Source organism: Eurosta solidaginis, chromosome 5 (assembly GCF_040869045.1).
Source record: "Eurosta solidaginis isolate ZX-2024a chromosome 5, ASM4086904v1, whole genome shotgun sequence".
NCBI lineage: Eukaryota > Metazoa > Arthropoda > Insecta > Diptera > Tephritidae > Eurosta > Eurosta solidaginis.
This window is the reverse complement of record NC_090323.1, coordinates 242,609,354-242,634,586: the sequence shown is the minus strand read 5'-3', so window position 1 is coordinate 242,634,586 and position 25,233 is coordinate 242,609,354. Positions and strand designations below refer to the sequence as shown.

Genomic DNA, 25,233 nt, shown 5'->3' with positions numbered 1-25,233 from the left:
TTTGAAACCTTCTGCTAACATGCGAATCGCTAAACTGTTGAATAAATCACTCCAATATTCAGTATTGCAAACTAGTCTTTATTTAGATCCATTTGGGAGTAGTACTTCACAATTATACTTCGCAACCAATACCGTGCTTAAATCAAACCTGCCTAGTTATTACTCAGCTTGCGCTGTTTTTATACTCTCCGTTGCATCGTCTGCATATTTCTCCAAAGGTCTAGGCGTTTCACTTTCTAGAACTCTTGTAGCTCATGCTTGGTTACGAGCTATATACGTATATATTTGTAGTTTATGCGTGTGTATGTGTAACTACTTCGGCTGATGACTACATGTGTGTGTGTGTGAGATATCTCTTTGTCGCCTTCGACATAAGTGTTGCTAGCTTTAACGTGGACATGTATATAAGAGTGGCTGTTTCATGTTTTTGTTGTTGGGTGATTATTTACTCACAGGCTAGTGATGCCAACATTCGCCACAATATAATGTTCGTTTTCAGCCAATAAGCGCAACCGATCACAAATTGTCCTCAATATCCTATAACAGGAGTCCAAGGAAACTTGCACTTTCAACAAGGGGACACATTGAAAGCAGAACATAGATACATTATGTAAGTCGGGGTTGAATTTTGGATAAGTAAGAGTTTAACCTGTACAGTACCCAGATCGTAGTTGAGCTATAGTGATGCGCGTTTCCCCCTTCAATCAGATTTCTGTTTAGATGTCCAGTTTTCTGGGTATTCAACGGAAACTGTTTGTTCACCATTTTATTTATCTCCCTAATGAGGAGTACTCTCGCCTCATTGTGTAGGTGGTGTTCTGGCGACATAAGAAGACAAGCCCGCAGCGGTTCTGAGAGCAGTGTGGCAGGCCTGTATTTTTTGCCAGTGAATAACCAACCCTTAGCCTTGGCGAGAATATCGGGGACGCGTAGCATGCAATCGGCCGGCTAATTGCTTTGTAATGCCAATTTCACACAGAGGCTTAATGAAATAATTAGTAAAGTTTTCTACATTAAAGCCCTAATTGAACTCAATCTTCCACACAAAACACAAATTCCTAATTATCTCATTATTGCTGTATTGAATGCCTAATCGAGTAAAAATCCAGTCAGCATGGACAAAAATGCATTTTGTATGTGGGAAATTGCTCAACACCCTCGCCGAAAAAAATTTTGAAAATTCAGGAACAATTTTGAGCTATTTCTAACTTGCACATTATTATACTAAAATTTATTGGGCTACAAAACTGCATACTCAAGAATTTTCTAGAAATTCTGAAACAAAATTTGAAAATTTTGATGGTAATTTTTGAAATTTTGATTAATTCTCCTTACCTTTGAATAACCTTTGACATTTTTTTGAATGTGGTTTCTGTTAGAGAATTTGCGATATTTTAGATGAAAATTATCAATTAAGCTGTGAGCCACTGCCTTTGAGTTTTTTCAGCATAAACCAAGTGTGTACTTACTTTTGTGAGTGAGTAACTGTATGTATATTGGTTTTTTGTATTTAATTGAGCCAACACGATGGTCTCTACTATAAGTGCTGCCGGCGAGATATTTGAGGATTTTATTGCGGTTCTGGATTTTAGGTACAATCGCGGTTGCATTCTAGCCAAAATGTAGATTATGATCGAACGTCACCCAATATTTTTGAGTGGTATGAGACAGTCGGTAGCGCAATGCCATCGACGTGGATGTCCAATATGTAATCGCATTTAACTTAAAAGTCCACACTTGTTACAGTAGAATTTAAAATTCAAAACTAGTTACGAAATAGAAAGAAGCTACTCAAAAATGCATTGCAGGATTCCCCAATTTTGTACTGAAATTTGCGGAAAAACATTAAACGAAACTAATACAAGGAAGTAAAAAACGAGTTTATCGAAAAGTTTTTGAATAAAACTCGACGAAGGGGCACCTAAACAAATTTAATTATTTAAAAGACAAATTTTGTATAGTTAAAAATTTTTTTATTTACAATTATATGTATGTATAGCTGATAGAACAATTGCGGTTTTTTTTTAATGATTTTTCTAGTTTCTTAATAAAATAAAAATATAGAATGCAATAATATTGTAAAAACTACAATAAGTATAAAAAATTAAAACAATAAAATATAATAAAACTTTTGACAATCTGTGTAGTTTCGAGTTTTGATGTAAAAGGGAAATTTATTAAAATTATAATATATAAGATCAGATTTTTTTGTATACATAACTTATTATAATTAAGAGCTAAAAAATGAGAACATTGTTTGAAAAGTAGGAAGATACATACTGTATACAGTGTCCCAACAATGTCTTCGTGCGAAACTTGTTTCAAATCACGTAAAAATTTGTTTGAAGAAATATGATAACTAAAAACTCACCATTTAAAAATATACCCTTGATGACAGAAATTTATAAAAAAATAAAATTTTTTTTTTAAGTTTACGGTATTTAGTTTTTTTGCAATATTTTTCGAATACGGATCGACTACGATACGAAAGAAAAAACTCAGCCATATAAGCTAAATGGAATTATAAATGAATTGCTCTTTTTAGGACTAAAAGTACGTTCGAACATATGTTAATCCTTTCATTGTGATATTCAAAAATTTGCAATTCATATTCAACTCATACTCAGAACTTCCATTTACTTAATATTCAAAGAATTGCATTTTATATTCCGAAAATTTCAGCTGATATTGTACAATTGATATTCAGAAAGTTAGAACTTATACTCAGAACTAGAGCTTACGATTTCTTCTCGAGCACAAGCGAGATTTTCGAGACCGGAGAAATCGAGAACTCGACTTTTCGCGAGATTCTCGTATCTCGAACTACTCGTAAATCTCGCGAGCTTCTCGACCTAAACTTAATCACTGTATGGACAGTATTTATACACTTGGTTTTTTTTACTTGTGACTTTTTTGTTGATCATATTGCTTTCCAATGACACTTAACTCAAAACATATTTATTATACATATAATTTTATTCACAATATTTTTTTTTTTTTTAACGAGACATAGAGAACCCGGCTTCTCAAATCTCGAAATACTCGTAATTCTCGACTTGCTGCATTGGCAGTATTCTATACATTTACTTGTGGTTTTGTGGACATTTTCGCTTGTGCTCGAGAAGAAATCGTAAGATCTATATAAAACAGCCAATGAATCGATTTAATGGAATGCCGAGAAGCTCGCGAACCTTACGAGTAATTCGAGATTCGAGAATCTCGCGAGAAGGCGAGACTCGCGAGAAATCTCTTATCGAACAAGTTCGAGAAATCGTCAGCTCTACTCAGAACATCCATTTAATAAAAAAATTGCATTTCATATTCAGAAAATTTCAACTGATGTTTCAAGTTGCAATTGAGGAGTTGCGGTAAGAAGGAATCTTCTTTAAAAGTAACGAGTAACGTTTCGAGATTTTCGCGTTTTAAACATTTGAGGTGATATAGCATTTTTGTTGTTGTAGTATTTGAAACATTTTCTTAATATATAGTATATATATTATGGATAAAATCCATTTTTCGAAATTTTCGTCAAAAATGGGGAAATAAATTGGGGATAGATGGTTAGCTTTTTGCATAAAACATAGAAGCAACAGTGATACGGTAATAATATTTTTGTATGTCCCACTTCCTATGTAAAATGTCAAATATAAAATTTCAGCGAAATCGGGAGAAGTTTACATGGCTTATAAGGGGAGGCACACTGTATGGAAGTGTGAGTAACTAGATTTTTTTTAAGAACAAAGCAAAAAACTAGCACAAAGCTTTACATTTTGCGATGTCACAGTCAGTTTTATAGATATAAAAAAAATATTTGGTGTGGGTATAAAATTGGCTCTACCTTCTTATTGAGCTGTTTTATGAAAAAGGGGGATCTGACCCCTTGGTGTAAATTAAGAAAATTCGTTGACAAAAGTCTGTTAAGTACGTTTTTTCTTAACTCGTGACCGATGGGCTCGTTTTAAGAACAGTTTTTGCAAGCACACCGTTCATATTTTATGACCACTTTGGTATTAATGTGTGAACCTTCTGTGCTCATTTCAAGCACTACTTGGGCTTCATTTAAGATTTTTCGTTCTCACGCTTCGAGAACGATTTGTGGTCGATTTAACATTTTTCTGTCTCAATTCAAGAACGGTTTGTGCTTCATCTTTTGGGGGAGTGGGAAGGTAATTTTTTCAACTAATACCCATTTTTTTTATTAATAATATTTTTTTATCATTAATAAAAAATATGAATAGCAAAAAAACTATTACTAACATCCAAAAGATTAAAAAAACGCATAATATGCATTTTTTCACGTATTTCTCTTATTGAGAAATTCTTCTTTTTATTGATGCCATCTTAGTATATACTTAAAACATTCATAAAAAGTTTGAGAATTTCCTGTGCATATGTGAATGGAACTGTACGTAAAATAAGTTAAAAAAAAAAAAAATAGGACATAAAAAACTTGTTTTGAAAAACTTCAGTTTGGCGGTGATCGAACTCGCGCCACACGATCGCAACCGCAACATCATAGCCGCTAGGCCACTACAACTGCTTTGTAGCTTGTGCCAAATGTTGTATTTAACACTCTGAGTGTGGATTTTGTTGCGAACGGTTGTGCATTGAAGTCGCGGACAGTCGTTTAAATAAATTCGTGGAGTGCCTTAAGTGTGTTTTAGAAGCATAAACAAAGGGGCGGAAAAAACCTTTGTTTGTGTAATTTAGTGCAAAGTGTTAGACATTTGGAGCCCCAATTTAGCGGTCAGTCGAAGGTCAATCTCCGGCGGAGCCCTAATTTTGTGCGCGTGATTTTGGTTGCTACCAATTTTCGCCCTAACCTCAAAGTGCTTGCACGTGGAGGTAAACTTGTGTGAGCGCACATTCAATCGGCTGTGAGTGAGTACCCAGTTGAAAACTTGTGTGTGACTACACACTGTTCCGCTTGGGAACAGTGTTGGACTACTTGCTCAGTGAGCAATTGTGGACTGCCTGCGTGAGGGGGCATAAACCCATACTTGAATTAGTGGCAGTATCAGCTGTAGTGTTTATAGTCTGCTCGTTCAGCTCGGCGTAGTTTTCGTGCCGGTCGACTCGTCCCCGATACGGGGAACAGTGTTCCATCCATCGGGGCGGTGGTAGTGACCACGTCAGCACTTTGCTGACAAACAGCGTATGAGCTACGTCACCGCGCTATTGCTATAGCTGACGGGTTTGGCTGCTACTGCTGCTGACCACTGGTTCTGAGTGGTTATAGCTCTCTAACTCAGTGCAGCCTGCATTTGCCCGGTGGGCGCCGGTTTTCCACTGGTTTATACTTCCACAGTCGTGACGTAAAAGTGTAACCAAGTTTGTCTCTGGCGACAGGCGCTTTGTGGAAATGGTGGGCGGTGCAAAGAAGCGCCCGGGGCCACGTTCCGTCGGAGGTCGTTCTTCGACGGCCGCTGATGGGTCGACCTCGGGAGAGGATAAAGGGGTAAGTGCGCGGCAGTTCTTAAAGGTGAACACCGGGAAGGCTACCGCTGTGCAAACCGGTCGCAAAGCAGAGAAAAAAGCGGGTAAGTCGGGGATACCGGTGGCGTCGGGGAAGGCGACCACCTCGAAAATTGCAGAGCAGGAGGGTAAGGGCGGGCCGAGTAAGTCAGCGAAGTCGGAGGATGAGGAGAGTATTCTCCCGAAATCCGACGACGACGCGGATATACGCAGTCTGCCGGAATCCGGGCTATCCGGGGTAGGTCCCTATATTTGGGACAAATTTGATGTTGGGGAGGGTACCGGTTTCGCTGCTGAGTCCGTGGTGCCCACTGTCGCCGCTGGCTCCTCTACCGACGGTAAAGCAGCCGATGGCGTGCCAGAGACTGCTGCTGACGGTGAGGATGCAATTGACGGCAGTATAACTGCGGGCAAGGACGCAAACGAGCCGGTTAAGTCTTTAGGGGGGGGGGGGGGGGGGGGGGAGAGAGAAACTGTGGAGAAATCGGGGGAGAAGGGCGCTGGCGCTGTTGACAGCTGTGGTCCCCCCGCTGGCACCGAGCCTTCCGGCGGTCAGTCCGCTGGAGGTAAGACTGCGAGTGGGGGATCCCCTGCAGCTGGCGGGAGCGATTGTGCTTCTAGGGCTACCTCTGGAGTGGATGGCTCCTGGGTTGTCGCCCTAAAGAGGATCACCGCTAGCTTTAGCAGGGTGGTCTTTGGAGACAGCGGTGCAGACCTCAAGTCTGCTGAGAGGCTGATGGAGGTTTCCTCAGAGTATGAGGCACTCCTAATGACGGCTATAGCCGAGAATGCCCGACTCCGCGGACAAATTGAGGGGATGTCATGCTGGGGGGTGCATCCCCACGCAGCGGTGGATCTGCCACCGCAGATCGTTTGGCGATGCCGCCTCCGAGCACGACAGTCCCGGTTGCCATCGTACCTGCGCCTGCTGTCCCAAAGCCGCTTCACACCTCGGCGGTCGTCAAGGGCGGCAAACCCGGAGTATCCTCGAAAGAAGGAGAAACAAGGAGGTTGGGCCGACACTTGGTGTACGAGTGCACCAAGTGAAACCTGTGCGATCTGGTGGGGTAGTCATTCGGCTACCCTCCAAGAAGGAGCGGGACAAAGTTCTCGCGAATAAGTTTTCTGAGGTGGGGCTAGGTGTGCGAGAATAAGAAGCAAGGCACCAGGGTGGTCATTCGGGGGCTTTATGCCCAAATCTCCCCTCATGAATTCATGGAGGAGGTTTATCGTCTGAACCTCACGAAGATCGACCCTGATTGCCAGAAGTCTGAGGTTAGGCTGATCAGTCGACCCTGGAAGTCGGACGGAGATGGAGCAACGGTCAGTGTCATCCTGCAGGGACCGGACAAGTTAATGTTCGTCCTCTTGGATGCGGGCCGCTGTTACGTCAAGTGGTTCGCTTTCCCGGTTCGGCCGGAGAACCTAACCTATAGCTGCTTCCGTTGCCTGAGCTTTGATCACCAGGTGAGGGACTGTGGGTTGAAGGAGGTGCGGGCAGGAAGGGCATATTGAGGCAAAGTGCCCCAATGGGGTGCATTGCCGAAATTGCGCATTTAGGGGCAGACCCGCCGCACATGTTATGATGTCGGCGGAATGCCCGACATATGCTGCCGTTGTTGCCCGTGCGCTCGCCAGACATTAATGGGTTTAGTTCTTCAACTCAACTGTCAGGGAGCGTACTCCGTTGTGTGTGAATTGGGGGCGCGTATGGCTGATGAGAGTTGCAGTATTGCCCTGCTCCAGGAACCCTACACTACCAATGGTGTGGTGAGAGGGCTTCCTGGAGGCTTTAGGTCCTTTTGTGACCTTCGGGGCAATGCTTGGTGTTGAATGCGTCTGATTGGGGAGTATGTGTGAGCATTGGGGGCTCTTTTGGTAGAGCCATCTTTGCAAGCATATATTGTAAGTTTGGTGAATCCATGGAACCATATATCCAATACCTCGATACGGTGCTACTACTTGTGAGTAGCACGCCAGTTAACATTGGTATGGATGCCAATGCCGTATTCCCTATATGGCATAGCAAAATAGCCAGGACTTCTCCTGGATATGCTAGTCATGGACTGGGGGCGGCTTTGGGCGAGTGGGTACTCACTTCTTGCATTCACGGTGTGAACGAACCGAGTGAGTGGTACACGTTCGATGGGCCCATGGGTAAGAGTGACATTGATGTTACTCTCATGAATGGGCTAGCAGCGAGAGCATTCAGTTGCGGATGGAGAGTAAGGGGGGGAGGGGATAAGCGACCATAATCTCATTGAGATTGTGGTTGCTCCCCGTACCACCCCGGATATGCTTGGTACGCCTTCCGTAATGGGGTGGCGTACTGCCGGGGCAAATTGGACTCTGTACGGGTTATACGTCGAGCAGGAGGTGACTGCTACACCCCTCGATGTATTTGCAGAGCTTCCAGTAGATCAGCAGATTGCCCTCTTGAATGCTTGTATCTGGCGGGTCAATGACAGCATGTTTGAAAGGTGGAAGAAGCAGCGATTTCATCGTGTCAGGTGGTGGACGCGTGAGCTAACCCAGAAGAGGAGATCTGTCAGGCGCCTGAGACGTCAGTTTCAACGCGCCCGGCATATTGATTCCGATGGTTTGTCCCGGCTCAGAAGTCAACTAAGTGTGGAAACGCGTGAATACAAAAGAATGATTGTAGAGGTGAAAGAAGAAGAATGGCGCAACTTCGTGTCAGAAAATTCGAACGACCCCTGGGGACAGGTCTACAAGATCTGTAGGGGTCGCCGCCAGACCGAAGTTAATTCCCTCCGTGTAGGCGAACGAACAATATCAACATGGAGGGAATGTTCAGAGCTGCTTATCGAAGGGTTCTTTCCTAGGGCGGAGGTCCAGGTACCTCCACTTGCGCAGGATGTACCTGTACCTCCACTAGAAGTTGAAAAGCTGGAATATGCATTTGGCCTGGTTAGGTCTAAACGGTCTCCGGGTTTGGATGGGATAAACGGAGAAATGTGCAAGTGTTTATGGAAGTTTATTCCGGAATACTTGGAAACCGTTTATGATAAATGCATATGGGAGGGTTACTTCCCACGTGAGTGGAAAGCTGCTAGGGTTGTTGTTCTCTTGAAGTCGCCCGACAAAATAAGGTCTGATCCTCGGTCATACCGAGGTATCAGCCTTCTCCCAGTGCTTGGCAAAGTGCCAAGTGCGTCTTCAGGAGCTAGTTGGGGGTAATCAGTCGGATAGACAGTTTGGGTTCAGGAAAGGACGCAGCATTGAAGACGCCTGGATGCATGTCCAGGACTGTGTTGAGAGAAGCTCCAATAAATATGTCTTAGGAATATTGATTGACTTCAGGGTGGCGTTTGACTACCTGCGCTGGGATAGGGTTATCGAACGGTTAGTGGAGCTCGGCGCTTTGTGGCAGAGCTATTTCTCGGACAGACGAGCTACTATCGTGGGTGCCTGTGGAAGTGTGGAAAGGGAGGTGGCTCGAGGTTGTCCGCAGGGATCCATCTGTGGTCCATATATATGGAACATGATGATGGACTCCTTGTTAAGGCAACTCGAGCATCTTTGCAAACTCTGCGCCTATGCGGATGACCTCCTCTTATTAGTGGAGGGGAATTCTCGCGCCAGCATTGAGCGTACCAGCGAGTCCCTATGTCAAATAATGGCTGGCTGGGCGCCCATGTTGGCGTAGATATTTCGGTGGACAAAACTGTGATGATGCTGCTCAAGGCAGATTGTCACAGAATCGCTCACCGGTTGTCCGCATCGGCGGGGTCAGCATCAGATATGCGACGAAAGTCAAATACCTGGGGCTGACAATGGGTGAGCGCTTGAACTTCCTGCCACACTTGGATGCTGTCAGGGACAAGATGCAGAATGTTTCGGGGCAGTTACGACGTATCATTCGGAGTGACTGGGGCCTGAGTCGCCGTGCCGTTCGTATTCGTAGCATGTGCTACTTTTGGTGCCGCCATATGGTACCGAACGGTCATGACTGCTCATGGTCAGAGGCGCGTGCTGAGCATACAGAGGTGCATGATGCTCCCATGATTGCCCTTGTGCCGTACCGTATCTACGGATGCGATGCAGGTGCTTCTTGGTGCACCCCCTCTCGACCTGGTGGTTATACAGCTCGCTGTTTCCTTCAGGCTGAGAAGGAGTTTAGACGGAGGAGGTGTTTAGACGGAGGAGACGTGGTGGTTAATTTGTTAGTGTGTTCGTGGATGTGGGGGTTTAACCCCACCTCAACCCTAGGCGGCCGGTCCGGAGTAGGTGGATACTCAACCGGAAGTGGCTTCGGCTGCGAAAGTCATACCAAGACTTTAAAGTGGTACCACGGGGAATAGATAGCCCGCGGAGCTTGCTCCGTTTCTGTTCGTTTGCGGTTGGCCCCTTTGGGAGCATCGTGGTGGCTGTGGTTGATATCCGAATGCGGTAAGAGTTGGTCAGCTCGAATGTGGAGTTGCATTGCAACCGGGTGCCATGACCCATAGAATGGAAGAGGTGTTAGATAGGCCTCCAACCTCACCAAGGTGATGATGTGTCCACTCACATTATCGATTGGTACCAAGGTAAGCGAGCCTTGGGGGCTGGTCAGACCTGCTTTGACCCGTGTACTTGGTGCATACGTGAGGTTAGGTCTTCGGAGACAGGTACTCACGGTAAACCTACACTCGCTGTTGTATTTAACATTGTAGTGCACACGAATTGTACAGTTTCTTTTTTCTTGAATTAAATTTAGGAACATTGTTCTTAATTTAAGAACGTCGTTCTCATTAATAGAACATTTGTTCATATTTTAAGACCAGCCGTTCTCTTTTCAAGAAAATGGTGTCAGTTCAAGCACAACGTTGTTGTTTTAAGAACCGGTCGTTCGTTTTTCAAGAACAAAAAAGTAAGAACATGAAAAGCTTTAATTGAGTCCAGTGGTGCTGGATTTGAGACCAGCATTTTTCTCTGAGTGTACTCTCACACTCCCTGCGAAATAAGAAACACTCCTTTACTTAAACCACACCGTTTCCGTAATGTCCTTCAAGATTGTTAAATACCTGCATCCATTTCTAAGTACTCAATGTCTAACAGTCCATTGGATGTAAGATATAAAAAGATATTTTAAAATATTTCAGAATATGAAATTGAAGTTCTCAACATGAATAGCAACTTTTAAAATATCAATGGAAAGTTCCTGAAATTAAACTATAATTTTCTGATTATTAATTTTAAGTTTCTTATTTTGTTTTGTTGATTTTCCGACAGGGTGGAAAATGATGTATATTGGAACGATTTTTCGTCATCCCTTGTCAAATTTGATTTCGAGACAAACCGGTTTCGACGTTGTGACATTATCAGTGTCGATTTTCGAGAACATTCGTTCCAAAATACATCAATTGTAAGTTTCTGAGTAAGAAATGGAAATTCTGAATATCAATTGCAACTTCATATTAGCTGAATATGAAATGTAAGTTCTGAATATATATTGTATATTTCTGAACATCAATGGTAATTTTCTGAATATGAAGTGGAAATTCGGAATATTAATTGTAACTTTCTGAATATGAAATGGCGCATTCGATTTTGTACTCTCAAACTGTACTGTGTGGATTTCAAAAGCATTTTCAGCATTTATTGATCAAAGTAAATTTTGGCAAGTGTCTCAGGGCTTTGTATTACTGGGGGAAAAATATAAAATGGCCGACGCCGTGGTGTGAGTCAGTGGTCAGGGATGACGCTGGTGCGGATGACATGGAGACGGACGTGCACGATGACTTGGACACGAGTTTTTTGGAGTATAGGAATCTAAATCGACAGACTAGCTACAGACGAAATACAAAAAAAGAACGAAAACAGTTAGAAATTGAGGAAAAAAGAAAGTTTGAATTAGGTAGAGAGTTAAAATCTAAAAAACTAAAAACGGAAAAGGTAACGGCATTGAAATTCCGTTACAAGGAATGCTAATTCAAAGAAACGCGTGGACCAAAATGGTAGCAGAACACAGACAAAACGAAAACAAAATGACTGAAAACGTGGTGACTGGTGAAGGTATGGACATAAGTAAATAAATAGAGGAGACAAACAATATAAGTGTTCAGGGTAAAGGTAGAGAAGAAACCAAAAATGTTGGAAAGAAAGAACAAGACTATATAAAACATAGCGAAAGACAGGGAAATGGAAGTATAACAGCGACAGAGAGTGTGCATAATAATATGTAGACAGGTAAAGATAAGAATGAGGAAAGAAAAAGTGAGGAATACACGGAAAGACACCGTGAAGAATTCAGTGTATTGGTAGACTCTTCCAAAAGCAGGTTATTCAAAAATGGAAAAATTAGTAATGGGCTTTTTTTATGGGAGAAAATCAAGAAGCTAAATGTAACAGGAATTAAAAACATAAAACTAATCGGAAAAACATTATTCAAAATTAATTTTTTAAATCACATGGATGCAAATGCATGTGTACACAATGAAAAGTTGAAAGAACTAGAACTCAGACCCTTCATACCGAAAACGTTTGTGGAAATGGTAGGAGTGGTAAGGAGTCTTTCCTTAGAATTCACTGACGATGAAATTTTAAATAATATAAATACGGATATAAAAGTTACTTTTGTCACTAGGATAACTAAAAGGGATCCTGAAGATAAAGACAAATTCGTTCCAACCTACACGGTAAAGATTGGACTTGAAGGGCATGCGCTACCTGAGTCTATAGATATTTACTTCGTCAAATTCAAAGTGACACATTACATTCCCAGAATTAGGCAATGCTATAATTGTGGTCGGCTAGGACATAGTGTACAAGTACAAGTGTGTTGACTTATCTGTCAAGCATTCTGACAGGCACTCGCTGGATTCAGAATGACAGCAAATTCAAAATGGATACCATTACCGAATGCGCCGAATGATTGAAAAATTGAAAAAGTCGAGCCGATTGGTAGACAAAAATGTTGTCGTTGAGACCAAAAATGCGACTCTAGACCTGAGATTTCCATCAGGTGAGCGAGGCTGTTTGTAGTTTTGACGTTTATCGCTTAGTGAACACACTTGTATAGGTACACTATGGGCTAGGACACACACGAATAGGGTGTAGAGCTAATTCCATATGTATTATTTGCGGAAAGAACGAAGGCTGTGAAAAAAATAATTGTAAAGAACCAAATCGCTGCGTTCTGTGCGGCAGTGGTGAGCATTGTGCTCTAAATATAAACAACTGCCCCAAATGGGAAAAGGAAAAACAAGTATTAGAAATAATGACGGTGAAGAAAATTTCAAAAGTTGATGCCTTTGAAACTTATCACAATGCCATTAATAACGACAACAGATTCAGTTTTTTAGAAGAAATGGATGAAAATTTTCCGAGGTTGAATAAAACAAGTGTAGAACGCATTAACAATGACAAAGTCATTAACAAACGTGTTGTAAGAAATAGATATAGTGAATTAGTAAGAAACGAGCAAAGAGCTAAGCCAGAGAAAAGTTATATTAGGAAAGAAAATGAAGTGGAAGAACCCTGCTATCAAAAGTAGAACTGGACGAAAGTAGGAGAAATAGAGACTGCTAGCTTTACTAATGGAAAAATTTAAAATCGACGACAATGACGCAATAATGCAGCTCATAGGAAACTTATGTCAAAATCAAGTTAGCGAGAGGCTAACAATCAAACAAAATCAAAATAATGAACATGGATACAATAAAAATACTACAATATAAGGTTTAAAATCAGCAATCGAACAAAAGTTATGTAGAATTTTTTAATAAAAAAATAAAATCGATATATTTTGTCTTCAAAAGATATTTTCCCATGACATACAAACATGTCATCACAATTTAATTGGATTTAATTTATTAAAAAAAAAAAAAACAGAATATTATTAGGGCCGATGGGTACGAAGGAGTATCCATAGGTTTTAGAAAACAAATACAATTTAAAGCAAACATCATTGACCACTGCCAAATCTGCCAGGTGGCAGAAACCATACAGCACATTATCTTTGAAAGTAGCAAGACCTCTCTTTATGACAAACAAATTTATTTTTTGTAATATGAAGAATTAATTAATTTTAATGCTGGTCTTGCTAATTTCCTGTAGAAAAAAAAACTTGAAAAACACAGAAATATTTCAGAAAACACTGTTGAAGCTCAGATAACCACAAATAAAATTGAGAAAAGCGCAAATGTATTTCGAAAAAAAAACGCAATGAAATTCAGAAAACCGTAAATGTATTTCAGAAAAAAAGTGTACCTCACAAAATCTATCTATTTTATCTAGCCTTCAGTATAGAAAACGCTATTGAAGAACAAGATATTGAGCTTATAATGAAGTTGATCGTGCCCGTATTGTTGAGCCAGCCAACAAGGGCGAGGATTGCTGCACATTAGCATTGTCCTTAGGAGTGAAGTATAAGATCGATTACCTTGAGTGCGACGAGGAAGAGCGGAATCCCATGGACGAGGAGGAGGAAATGAAAAAATTGGACGCATTTGTTGTTGTCAAGATTGATATAAAATTACTATGGGTGGAACAGGACCTTACCATAACGCTGAAAAGTATAGCACCTAAAGTGCAAACGGAACTTAATAAAGAGATTTGCATGTACAGCGTGTAAATTTGGACTTGAGCTGGTTGTTAGTGGTGAAGGGTCACCTACCTTATTGCGCTTGGGGCCATACTCGCCGATGCTGAACCCCATTAAAAATATTTGGTCTAAAATAATGTGAAATGTGAAAAATCACATGTGTGTTCCAGCCAGGGCTGGACCATGGAAAAAATTATACAGGAAGCAAAAGACGCAGTAACTGCGGCTGATTGAGCCCGTGCTATTCAGCACGCTTCTATTTATCTCGCAGGTGCATTGGCGTTGCGCGATTTGCCCGTTGGGGTGTAAAAATGCATTACTCGTTGCCTATCATATATATTATTTCTAATAGCTGTTTTTATCTACGGGTCCATTTTTCGCTATTATTTGGAATCCAAATCTATAAATAAAGTTTTGATTGTAAAGATGGAGATTCGGGCTATTGAAGTGTTACGTGGAATTCACCTCAGTTCGAATGCATTCAACGACACAAAATATACGCACTTATAGATAGTCATGGAATCAGCCTTCTTAATATCTCATATAAGGTCCTTTCAAGTGTTTGTGCGAAAGATTGAAGCCCACCGTCAACCGGCTGACTGTACCTTATCAGTGTGGCTTCAGACCTGGTAAATCTACCATCGACCAGATTTTCACAATGCGCTAAATCTTAGAAAAAACCCGTGAAAAGAGAATCGACACACATCACCTCTTCGTCGATTTTAAAGCCGCCTTTCTATAAAAGCGTGCAATTACTGGCATATGCTGATGACATTGATATCGGCCTAAACACCCGCGCTGTTAGTTCTGCTTACTCCAAACTGGAAAAAGAAGCGGTAAAGATGGGTTTGAAGGTGAATGAGGACAAAACGAAGTCCTGCTGTCATCGAGCAAAGAGTCAGCACATACGCGCCTTGGCAACCACGCTACTGTTGGCAGCCATAATTTGGAAATAGTAAAAGACTTCGTTTATTTGGGAACCAGCATCAGTAATAGCAACAACATCAACACTGAACTCCAGCGAAGAATCAATCTTGCCAATAAAAGCTACTTTGGAATAGGTAGGCAATTGAAAAGTAAAGTCCTTTCTCGGCGAACGAAAATCATACTCTACAAGTCACTTATCGTACCCGTCCTGCTATATGGGGCAGAAGCAGATGAAGCGGCTTTGGGAGTGTTCGAGAGAAAAGTTCTTCGAAACATTTATGGACCTCTACGCGTTGGCGATGGCGAGTACGAAGAAGATTTAATGATGAGCTGTACGAGCTATACGCAGACATCCCATAGTCCAGCGAATTAAAACGGAGCGGCTGCGCTGGGTAGGTCATGTTATGCGAATGAAAGATGATGTTCCGGCCAAGAAAGTGTTTCTATCGGAACCCGCCTATGGAAGCAGAGTTAGAGGATGGTCCCCACTCCGTTGGAAGGACCAGGTGGAAAACGATTTAAACTCCCTTGGTGTGACCAATTGGCACCGGTTGACTGAGCGAAGGAGCGACTGGCGCGCCTTGTTGGACGGCCGTAACCGTTCAGACGGTTAAGCGCGAATTAAGTAAGATAATCACTTGAACTCAGCATGAGTTTGTTTACATTTGCCAACCCATCATCGCGACCGAGACATATGTCGATTAGTCACACCAACCGACATATGTGCCCATTAGTCATATTGACTGTAGAACCACATACATATATAGGTTTATGTTGACTAAGCTATTGATTATTACGAATTTATGTACATCTAGTTTGTAAGTATTAGTGTAAATATGTAGTAGTAGTTTGTAAGATTTTGTATAAAAAAAAAAAATGTTTCTTGAATAAAGATTTGATTGCTATTTGTACACTCACCCTGAATGGTTCATTTTACTATTTCATATTTCAATATTAGCGAGCTTTGGGCAATTTTGGTCGTAGTGCTTTTGTTTAGCTACATTTTATTTAAATAATTTGCTAAAAATAAACGATTGTGAGCACACAAAGAAATCTATTTGTACTATGGCACTATTGTGAATATTTACACTGCATTACCGGCAGTTGCTCTCATACGCCAGATGGCAGTGCAAGCTTAATCGATTGATAGAACAGTTGCTTTCTGTTGATATTTAATAAGAGATTTTTAGATTGGTTGCGCAAGATGCGAACGGGTATGGCTCGTTTGTTATATTCTGAACTACATTTGTGCTTTTCTGAAATACATTTGGGTTTTTCTGAAATACTCTTGGAAAAGGTGTAGTGTTTAATTCTTCAACATCATTGTCAATATCAACAATTTTTAATAAGTGATTTGAATTATAGCGAAAATAGTAAAATAAGAATGATTTCCTGGAATAAAATGAAAAATTTGGTTACTTAATTACTTCCGCCAGAATTTATGTATCAACTTAGCATGCAATATTTAGTACCATGTGGTTTTAAGCAATAACCGCCTAAATCCTAAGAAAAAGTTAGGAGTTACGCTGTTATTTCTTGTGACCTTAAGGGTACGGAATTTTGCAAGCTTTTCTGCGCATATCGCTCATTTACTTCAATAGTGTCATAACTCAAAAAACATGACTTTTGAGTTAATAACATATAAACGTACCCAATATCATGATCTATGTTGTATAAAAAACTCTTTGTAATCAGTTAAAAATTTACCACGTGCTATGAAAATGAAAATATGCCTTTATATGCGCAACATATGGCAGTTGAAATCTTTGAATGGCTCTCCTGGATAATTGTGTTTTTTGAATTATGACACTATTGAAGTAAATGAGCGATATGATATTGTTTTAGAAATTTTAAGCGATGTAGTTTAAGCGTAGCTAAATCTAAGGTTGAGGGCTGACTACGACTTCAAAAAATGAAACTGCTGATTTTTGGCATCAAATGAAAAACAAAGACATTGTTGGTCATTGAAGATATTTCCACATTAGGTGGCGGCATGGTATATATAGATAAATGCTGCACTCCTTTGTTATACATACAACACATTTTTAATTGCCATTTCTAAAATTTTTTTGCAAAACGGACAATGGGAGATGTGTTTTTGATAGTAGCATAAGTTCACTGAAAACATTTTTCATAAAAAATGTTCAAAAAATAGTGAATACTACCACTTCAAAAAAAAACAGCTTAAGTATAGGCAAACGGACAAAAAATATTTTACAAATATAGTTTTTGATTATTTAAAATTAGACTACACTACATGTAACATAAATACATACGTACGAAGTGTAAATTATATAAAACTTTTCTAGCTGGTCTATCCAACCAATACTTTTTAAAATGTTTTTCTTTAAATACATTTTTTTCTTCTCATACTACATACATACAATTTTTTAATAACCTTTAGTTGTAAATTATGAGTAGCAATGAGAAATAACAGCTAATGTCGAGTTAGGCAAAAGCTGATTTATTAGCATCAATTTGTCTTATTCTCATAAGACAAATAACTTTTCGTTGAAACTTGAATTATAATTTCAATCTCAACTTTAAGGACTCAGTGTAAAAACGGTCCGTTACACAAACGAGTTTTAGTTCTGTCCTATCAACCAAATATACTTTTTCGGAAAGCAGAGAAAAAATAAAAATACACGTGTATCGGCTATTTTAATGTACACGTCAGAATATTTTTTTATGTACATATATCTTTATTTTTTATATAATCATCACACCGATGTTATATATACTGATTTCAGTAAATCATTTGACAAAGTATCCCTCTCCTTACTTATCTACAAGCTGGATCGGCTTGGCTTCCAACCTGGTCTCACCCAGTGAATCTCGTCGCATCTCTGCGGTCGAACGCAAAAAGTTATTTTTAAAAATACTTTTTCAAATGTCATCGATGTTCCCTCTGGCGTCCCACAAAGCAGTCACCTTGGTCCAATTCTGTTCTTGATATTTATTAATGATATCTGTACCACTATAAAATATTGCAAAATCTTAATGTATGCTGATGATGTAAAACTTTTTAGGTCTTATGCGTCTATCGAAGAACGTCCCTTGCTTCAAGCTGATTTAAACTGCCTAGTTACTTGGTGCAACGTTAATTCAATGCCGCTGAACCTCAGTAAATGCAAATTCATGTGCCTCTCTCCAAGATCTTTGCCTGCAGCCTCTTTCGTAATAAATAATTTTTGTCTTCTATCAGTAAACTATTTTGTGGACTTGGGAGTCACGATAGATGCTAAACTTAATTTCAGCCTTCATATTAATGCTACTGTCAATAAGGCTAGAGGTGTTCTTTCATTCGTGAAACGGTGGTCCAAAGAATTTAGTGACCCTTATGTAACTAAAGCTCTTTTCATCACTTTAGTTAGACCGATACTAGAATACGGATCAATATTCCAGAATCCACAATACCGAGTTCATGCAGATAGACTTGAATAAATACAAAAGCAATTTCTACTTTTCTATTTAAGGAATTTGCGTATAATCTTCCACCTTATACTAGACGATTGAAGCTTATCAATCTTCCACTCTTGCAAGTCGTAGAAATGCTAGGCGTTATATTTATGGCTAAACTCCTGAATGGATTGATTTCTAGCCCAATTTTTTTGAACAAAGTAAACTTTAACGTTCCATCACATTACATTACAAACCTCTTCTTTTGAGGCAGTGTAGAACTAATTTCGAATTTAATGAACCTTTTCGGTGTTTGTGTCATGATTTTAACACTCATTCTTATTCATTTGATATAACGGATTCACTTTTTACCATAAGGAAAACTGTCTTATCCTATCTTAACTCTTAACAAAAAAATAATAATAATAATAATAATCAAATAAACTGAAAATGTTCACTTATTTAACAATGTAGTATGTATATGTATAATTTCTAACTATTATATAATTTCTAACTGTTATGTATAATACTCAGCTGATGATTTTTATTCTGTAGCTGAGCAGTTTTAGATCTCGACGCTTAACAAACCTCCGCCTATCAACAACTCGGCAAAAACAAATCCGTGCGTCATGCGGATGCGCCCTCGCGCCGGTCGGGCGGGCTTTGGAGGGTATTAATCCGTTGGGTATTATTATTATTATTATAAAGTATAAAGCTCGTAGTGTTCGTCTGTCCGCCATAAACAGTTTTGTGTTAGAAAGTGACTATTGATAAACTACAAATATATGGAGTAGGATGGGTAGAAAAATAATTTTTTTTTTCGGACGCTTTAGCAGTTTAAAAATTTGGAGTCCCTTCAAGTTATGCCGAAAAAAGTGAAAAAAGAAAATTCAGGAAAATCTGAGAATTGATAAAAATCAATTTTTTTTTTAAATTTGAGGTGATACAGACATTTCCACGAGTCTGCCTGCAAAAATTCAGCTCGATTGGATCACGGAAAAGGGGTTAAACATCGATACAAAGTCTTTCACACAGGCGGACAAACGGACACTACGAGCTTTATACTTTATACATAAATCGCCGATACACGTGTATTTTTATTTTTTCTCCCCTTTCCGAAAAGTATATTTGGTTCATAAGACAGAATGTGTGTAACGCGGTGAAATGAAAGCCTAATATAAAATTTTGGAATTTTTACGAGAGCATTTAAAATACACTCCTTAAAAATTCCCCAACTCGATTTTAGCTATTAAGACTTTTTGCTTCAGAAGTTACAAATACTTTATATCGTTTTTACTAATTTAAAGCAGACATTCGTTTTATACTTTCTTGGCTTTTAAACATTATAAAAAACTAGGTTTTCATCTATTTTTATTATGCTTAGATTTTTTTCTTAATTTTAGAAATCAACCCCCTAAATTCTATAAAGCTTTTTAAAATGATATTTTCATACAAATTTCCTATTATAAGAGCTTTATAAATCTATTTTGTTTTTTTATGAATTAGGGGGGTTAATCTTCTGCGTTGGTATTCAATTTTGATTTTATTTTACAACATTTTTCGTTTGACTATCTCGTTTATATTTTGCTTTCACGTATTCATACGAGGTCAACTCGAGGGCGAAATTGTAAGCGCAGTGGTGGATCTCTGAGCCGCCAACGTGTCACATACACAAATTTGAGTGTATGGTCTTTGCCCAACAATTCCTCATTGCACAGTATGTCGATCTGAAATTTTTTTTTAATATAAAGTATAAATTCGGAATGTGAATATCTTATCTTATAACTTTAAACGAGCAATTCTTGTATATTTGTATGTTTGTATAACCGAACGATCTCGTGAACGGCTCAACCTATTCAAATGAAATTTGGCACAGAGATAATGTATCACCTTCTCAGACTTTCTACTTAGGTGTTGCCACTATTCGAAATAAAAAAAAATTGCATGACATATGCCGATATGGGTATCAACTGAAATGTATTTCACTCTGCATTACAATAGGGACATTTTTGAGTAGGGTTGCCATTTAGGGGAGGGGGGGGGGGGGGGGGGGGTAGTTAGACGAAATAGTACTCTACTTACTCATATTATATTAAAGCTTTAAAGGAGAACATTAATGTTAAAAATCTTCGTAAAAAAATCTTACACCTGATTCGACTTAATTTTCTTAATTTCACATACGCTAATAAAATTGAAATGCAATATCAAGGCACCGTGGCAAATTCTAACAAAATATATTTAAATGCATATTTTTGGCATATATGAAATGAATAATTGTAATTTCTCACAGACTACTATCGAGAAAGATTTCTCACCATAGCAAAAAGATATCTCACCATGGTAATTTGCTACCGTTGAACACTAGAGGCATATGTTCAATTTGAAAAGGACATCTAACCATTTAAATACTTACCAACAGATGGCGCTTGGGGAAGTAAGTTGACATTTAATTAAACTAACTGATAGTTATCATTCGTGAAATTTACAAGTTTTTGGAATGTAACTAAAATTGTGAGACTTTCATATTGTATAACTAAAAAAATGTTTGAAATTAATAATTCGGTGCATGAAGATACTCGACCTAAATAAGTTCTCGATTTCACTAATTGTCATAACAATCCCTTATACTAGAGGCTGGAATTACCCATTTCAAATTTCTCATTCCAGTTCATTTTGCTGTTAGTGTATGATATGTTTTTAAAATCTATTTTTAAGGAAATCAAATATTGGTAAGTAAAAACAGAGAATTTAAACACAATGAGAAGGCGTTTTTGCTAGATTCCAACTTTTTTGCATGTGAACACGTCTTGCACTTCACCACACACAATCCAATTTCAATGTTAACCAGTTAACAGCAGAAAATTCTCTGTCAACAGTTTCAGCTGGTGTATCCCTTTTTGTTAATAAATTAAAATGTTAGGAAAATTTATGCAAATTGAAATATGCATGCAAATAGTGTTTTGCCGACGGCATTTGCACACTTGGAATTTCTGTTCACACGAAATCCATTGCATATTTATAAAACGTTAGTTTGCATAAAATGTTTGCATATTAACCATGAAGTATGAATTATTAATAAATTGAAAAATTTAAATAAATAAAATATTTGATAACAATTGAATAAATAAAAAAATATTTAGTTATTATTTGGACTATGGGTGGGAGGGGAGGTACCTATAAAGAAATTTCCTAAAGCATTTTATATGTGTTATTCAGTACAATGATGTAAGTACCTATGTACTTGGTTATTTTCAAAGGTAGGTTTGATAAGCCAAGTCAAACTTAAATACATTTGACCTGCCTCAAATCAACCCTTAAATATGTAAATAAGACCAACAATACACAAAAGACATGTGCCTGTTGATCAGATGTTGAGCATTGTATCATTGAATATATATGTATGAAAATACAAACCAAAACAAAAAAGTACAAATGTACATACATATATACATATTCAATAATACTCCAATTAAAGGCAGACATGTATAAAAAGCTTGATCGCTTTGATGCTGTGGCAGTGTCTTAAGTTATTATTAAAACAACTTGTCGCTTTCCGCGTTATGAAGCGACCAAATCAATTATGGCAATCCGCGTATACGGCCATGGATATGTAAATATCAATGCTCGTAGCAATTAGCCGACGAAATACAATAGGCACGAGCCAAATTATGTGTCGTCGGTGGTTAAAAGTGTTGCCGTTTATACCTTTAATAACTTTCAGCTAAAAGGGGAATTTATTATAAAATTAAAATAAACGAATTTATTGCTCTTTTGCGAAATAATGTTATATTTCTTCGCAAAATTATTTTAATTTATTTCGCCGCTCCCATATATTAATTTTTATCTATGAAAATAATGTAAAATTCTTACTTTGTACTGACATGTGATAAACAAGTCAGCATATACAGTATGACGTCACAGTGCGAATTCGGGCCAGAAACGGGTAAAACACCACTCTTATGTAGCAACTGTAACACAGTTGCTGCAAATTTGGCTGCGTGACTTCGCGAACAATTTTTCGGCAGAATATGATAGGGGGTTTCAAATAGCAAATAAAAATGTCCATAAGCTGTGACAACTCGGCAATTCAGGATATGAGAAAATTATTTGCAATAATTTATATGAATAATGGATGGAAATTTTTAGATTATATTGCTAATATGTTAGTGGACATTTACTAGGCAATATCTTTGCATGTTTATTTGCATTTTTTACTACCATATTAGTACTTTCATACAGGCTTATAAATAGTTTGGTATTATTTCAAAGGAAAAGTGCGGGGTTATGAAAGTAGTTATGCTCGTCATAATGAATACCCCCAATATGCATCGAAGTTGGAATTTATAAAATCGCAAAAATTTGTCTTTTGACGATTTTATCAAATGCCATGTTGCCATCAATTTGGACAACTTAAGAAGAAGAATATATGAATGAAAAATCAAGAGGAAGCTAGTTTTCAGGATTTTGTGATTTACATACAAAACATGAGCATACATATGTAAATAGGTATGTGTGCGTGTGCGTATGGTTGCATGGTTGAAGTGAATTTTGTTTTCTTTGTCAATATGCGAATATAAAAATATTTCTTAGCTTACATATGAACATAGATTTGTACATATGCTTGTGCGTAAGAATAATTTTTGTTGGAAGTTGTTGATTGAAACAGTTTGTCTTTTATTTGAACATGTGAATGTACAAACATTTGTTAGCTTATGCATGGATATATTGGTATCAATGAAGTGGGTGGGAAATGGGGGTGTAGGCTGATCTTTAGTTTAGGAATATATGTGTGTACATATATACCAATCTAGGTTTGTTTATACCCACTCACCATTTCGGTGATTAAATTTTCAATTTCCCCACATATCAATATAATTGATTACTCTTTCTGACAAAATAATGAGTTACCATACAATTGAACAAAAGCAATAATCAAATATGAATACTTTAGATGATCAAACACTGAATATATTTTTTCAACCACATTTTGGAATCATATTTGATTCAAATGTGTTTACTTTAGGAGATCAAAAATTTATAATAATTTTTATTCAGCTTTCTGAATCTTTTTTGACTATATTTGTTGACTGAATAATGTATTTCATACTTGTCAAAATATTTCTTTACATCGGAGCTGCTTAACCCCTATACACTTGTAGCACTTTTGTTTTTGTTTTGCCCTGAATCATAGGCACAGATTCAAATTCACACTTTGAATATAAAAAAAAAACAAGTAAGGACAGGACTGTCTTCGGCTGTGCCGAAGACTTCAACCTTCCAACCATCATAATTTATCTACAAAAAATCAGAGAATTAAATTTGCAATATACTTGCTCTGATCAGAGAATTTTTTGGTAACAGACGAACAGAGAAAATCGTTAAGAGAATTTTCTGTTACGTCTTGCACCCTGTTAAGTTAACATGAATTTGGGGAATAGTGGTGAAGTGCAAGACGTGTCACATGCAAATGGATCGTAAGCAGTGGAAGCCAAAAAAACGCCTTCTCATTGTGTTTAAATTCTCTGATTCTACATATATACCGCTATGTCTGAATTTGGTTTCCACGCAAAACTAATACGGCTTTGCAAAATGACGTTGAGCAACACCATCAGCTCAGTCAGATTTGGGAGGGACCTCTCCGAGTCTAAACGAGGTTCAGACAGGGTGATCCCCTATCGTGCGATTTCTTTATTTTGATGCTGGAGAAAATTATACAAGCTGCAGAACTTAACCGCTATTCAGCGTGTAATAACTGGCATATGCTGATGACATTGATATCATCGGCCTAAGCACCCGCGCCGTTAGGTCTGCTTACTTCAAACTGGAAAAAGAAGCGGTAACGATGGGTTTGATGGTGAATGAGGACAAAACCAGAGAATTTAAACACAATGAGAAGGCGTTTTTTTGGCTTCCACTGCTTACGATCCATTTGCATGTGACACGTCTTGCACTTCACCCCTATTCCCCAAATTCATGTTAACTTAACAGGGTGCAAGACGTAACAGAAAATTCTCTTAACGATTTTCTCTGTTCGTCTGTTACCAAAAAATTCTCTGATCAGAGCAAGTATATTGCAAATTTAATTCTCTGATTTTTTGTAGATAAATTATGATGGTTGGAAGGTTGAAGTCTTCGGCACAGCCGAAGACAGTCCTGTCCTTACTTGTTTTTTTTTATATTCAAAGTGTGAATTTGAATCTGTGCCTATGATTCAGGGCAAAACAAAAACAAAAGTGCTACAAGTGTATAGGGGTTAAGCAGCTCCGATGTAAAGAAATATTTTGACAAGTATGAAATACATTATTCAGTCAACAAATATAGTCAAAAAAGATTCAGAAAGCTGAATAAAAATTATTATAAATTTTTGATCTCCTAAAGTAAACACATTTGAATCAAATATGATTCCAAAATGTGGTTGAAAAAATATATTCAGTGTTTGATCATCTAAAGTATTCATATTTGATTATTGCTTTTGTTCAATTGTATGGTAACTCATTATTTTGTCAGAAAGAGTAATCAATTATATTGATATGTGGGGAAATTGAAAATTTAATCACCTAAATGGTGAGTGGGTATAAACAAACCTAGATTGGTATATATGTACACACATATATTCCTAAACTAAAGATCAGCCTACACCCCCATTTCCCACCCACTTCATTGATACCAATATATCCATGCATAAGCTAACAAATGTTTGTACATTCACATGTTCAAATAAAAGACAAACTGTTTCAATCAACAACTTCCAACAAAAATTATTCTTACGCACAAGCATATGTACAAATCTATGTTCATATGTAAGCTAAGAAATATTTTTATATTCGCATATTGACAAAGAAAACAAAATTCACTTCAACCATGCAACCATACGCACAAGCACACAT

General features: G+C 38.2%; 1 protein-coding gene across 3 annotated transcripts in view; it reads right to left on the bottom strand.

Moving 5' to 3' along the window:
• Positions 1-25,233, bottom strand: part of l(3)73Ah (lethal (3) 73Ah) — a 53,356-nt gene that overhangs the window by 5,531 nt on the left and 22,592 nt on the right. The window contains exons 4-5 of one of the 3 annotated variants that reach the window (XR_010953690.1): positions 3,192-20,073; positions 1,952-2,835 (exon numbers count right to left, since the gene is read on the bottom strand). The exons of 1 other annotated variant lie outside the window; for it this stretch is intronic. Coding sequence is in view for 1 of the 2 variants with exons in the window: in XM_067789179.1 (XP_067645280.1) it covers positions 19,945-20,073 (129 nt within the window). In the remaining variant the exon portion in view is untranslated. Of the gene's footprint in view, positions 1-1,951; positions 20,074-25,233 lie in introns of those variants that run through there. One more of the 3 variants, XM_067789179.1, reaches the window with a different exon arrangement.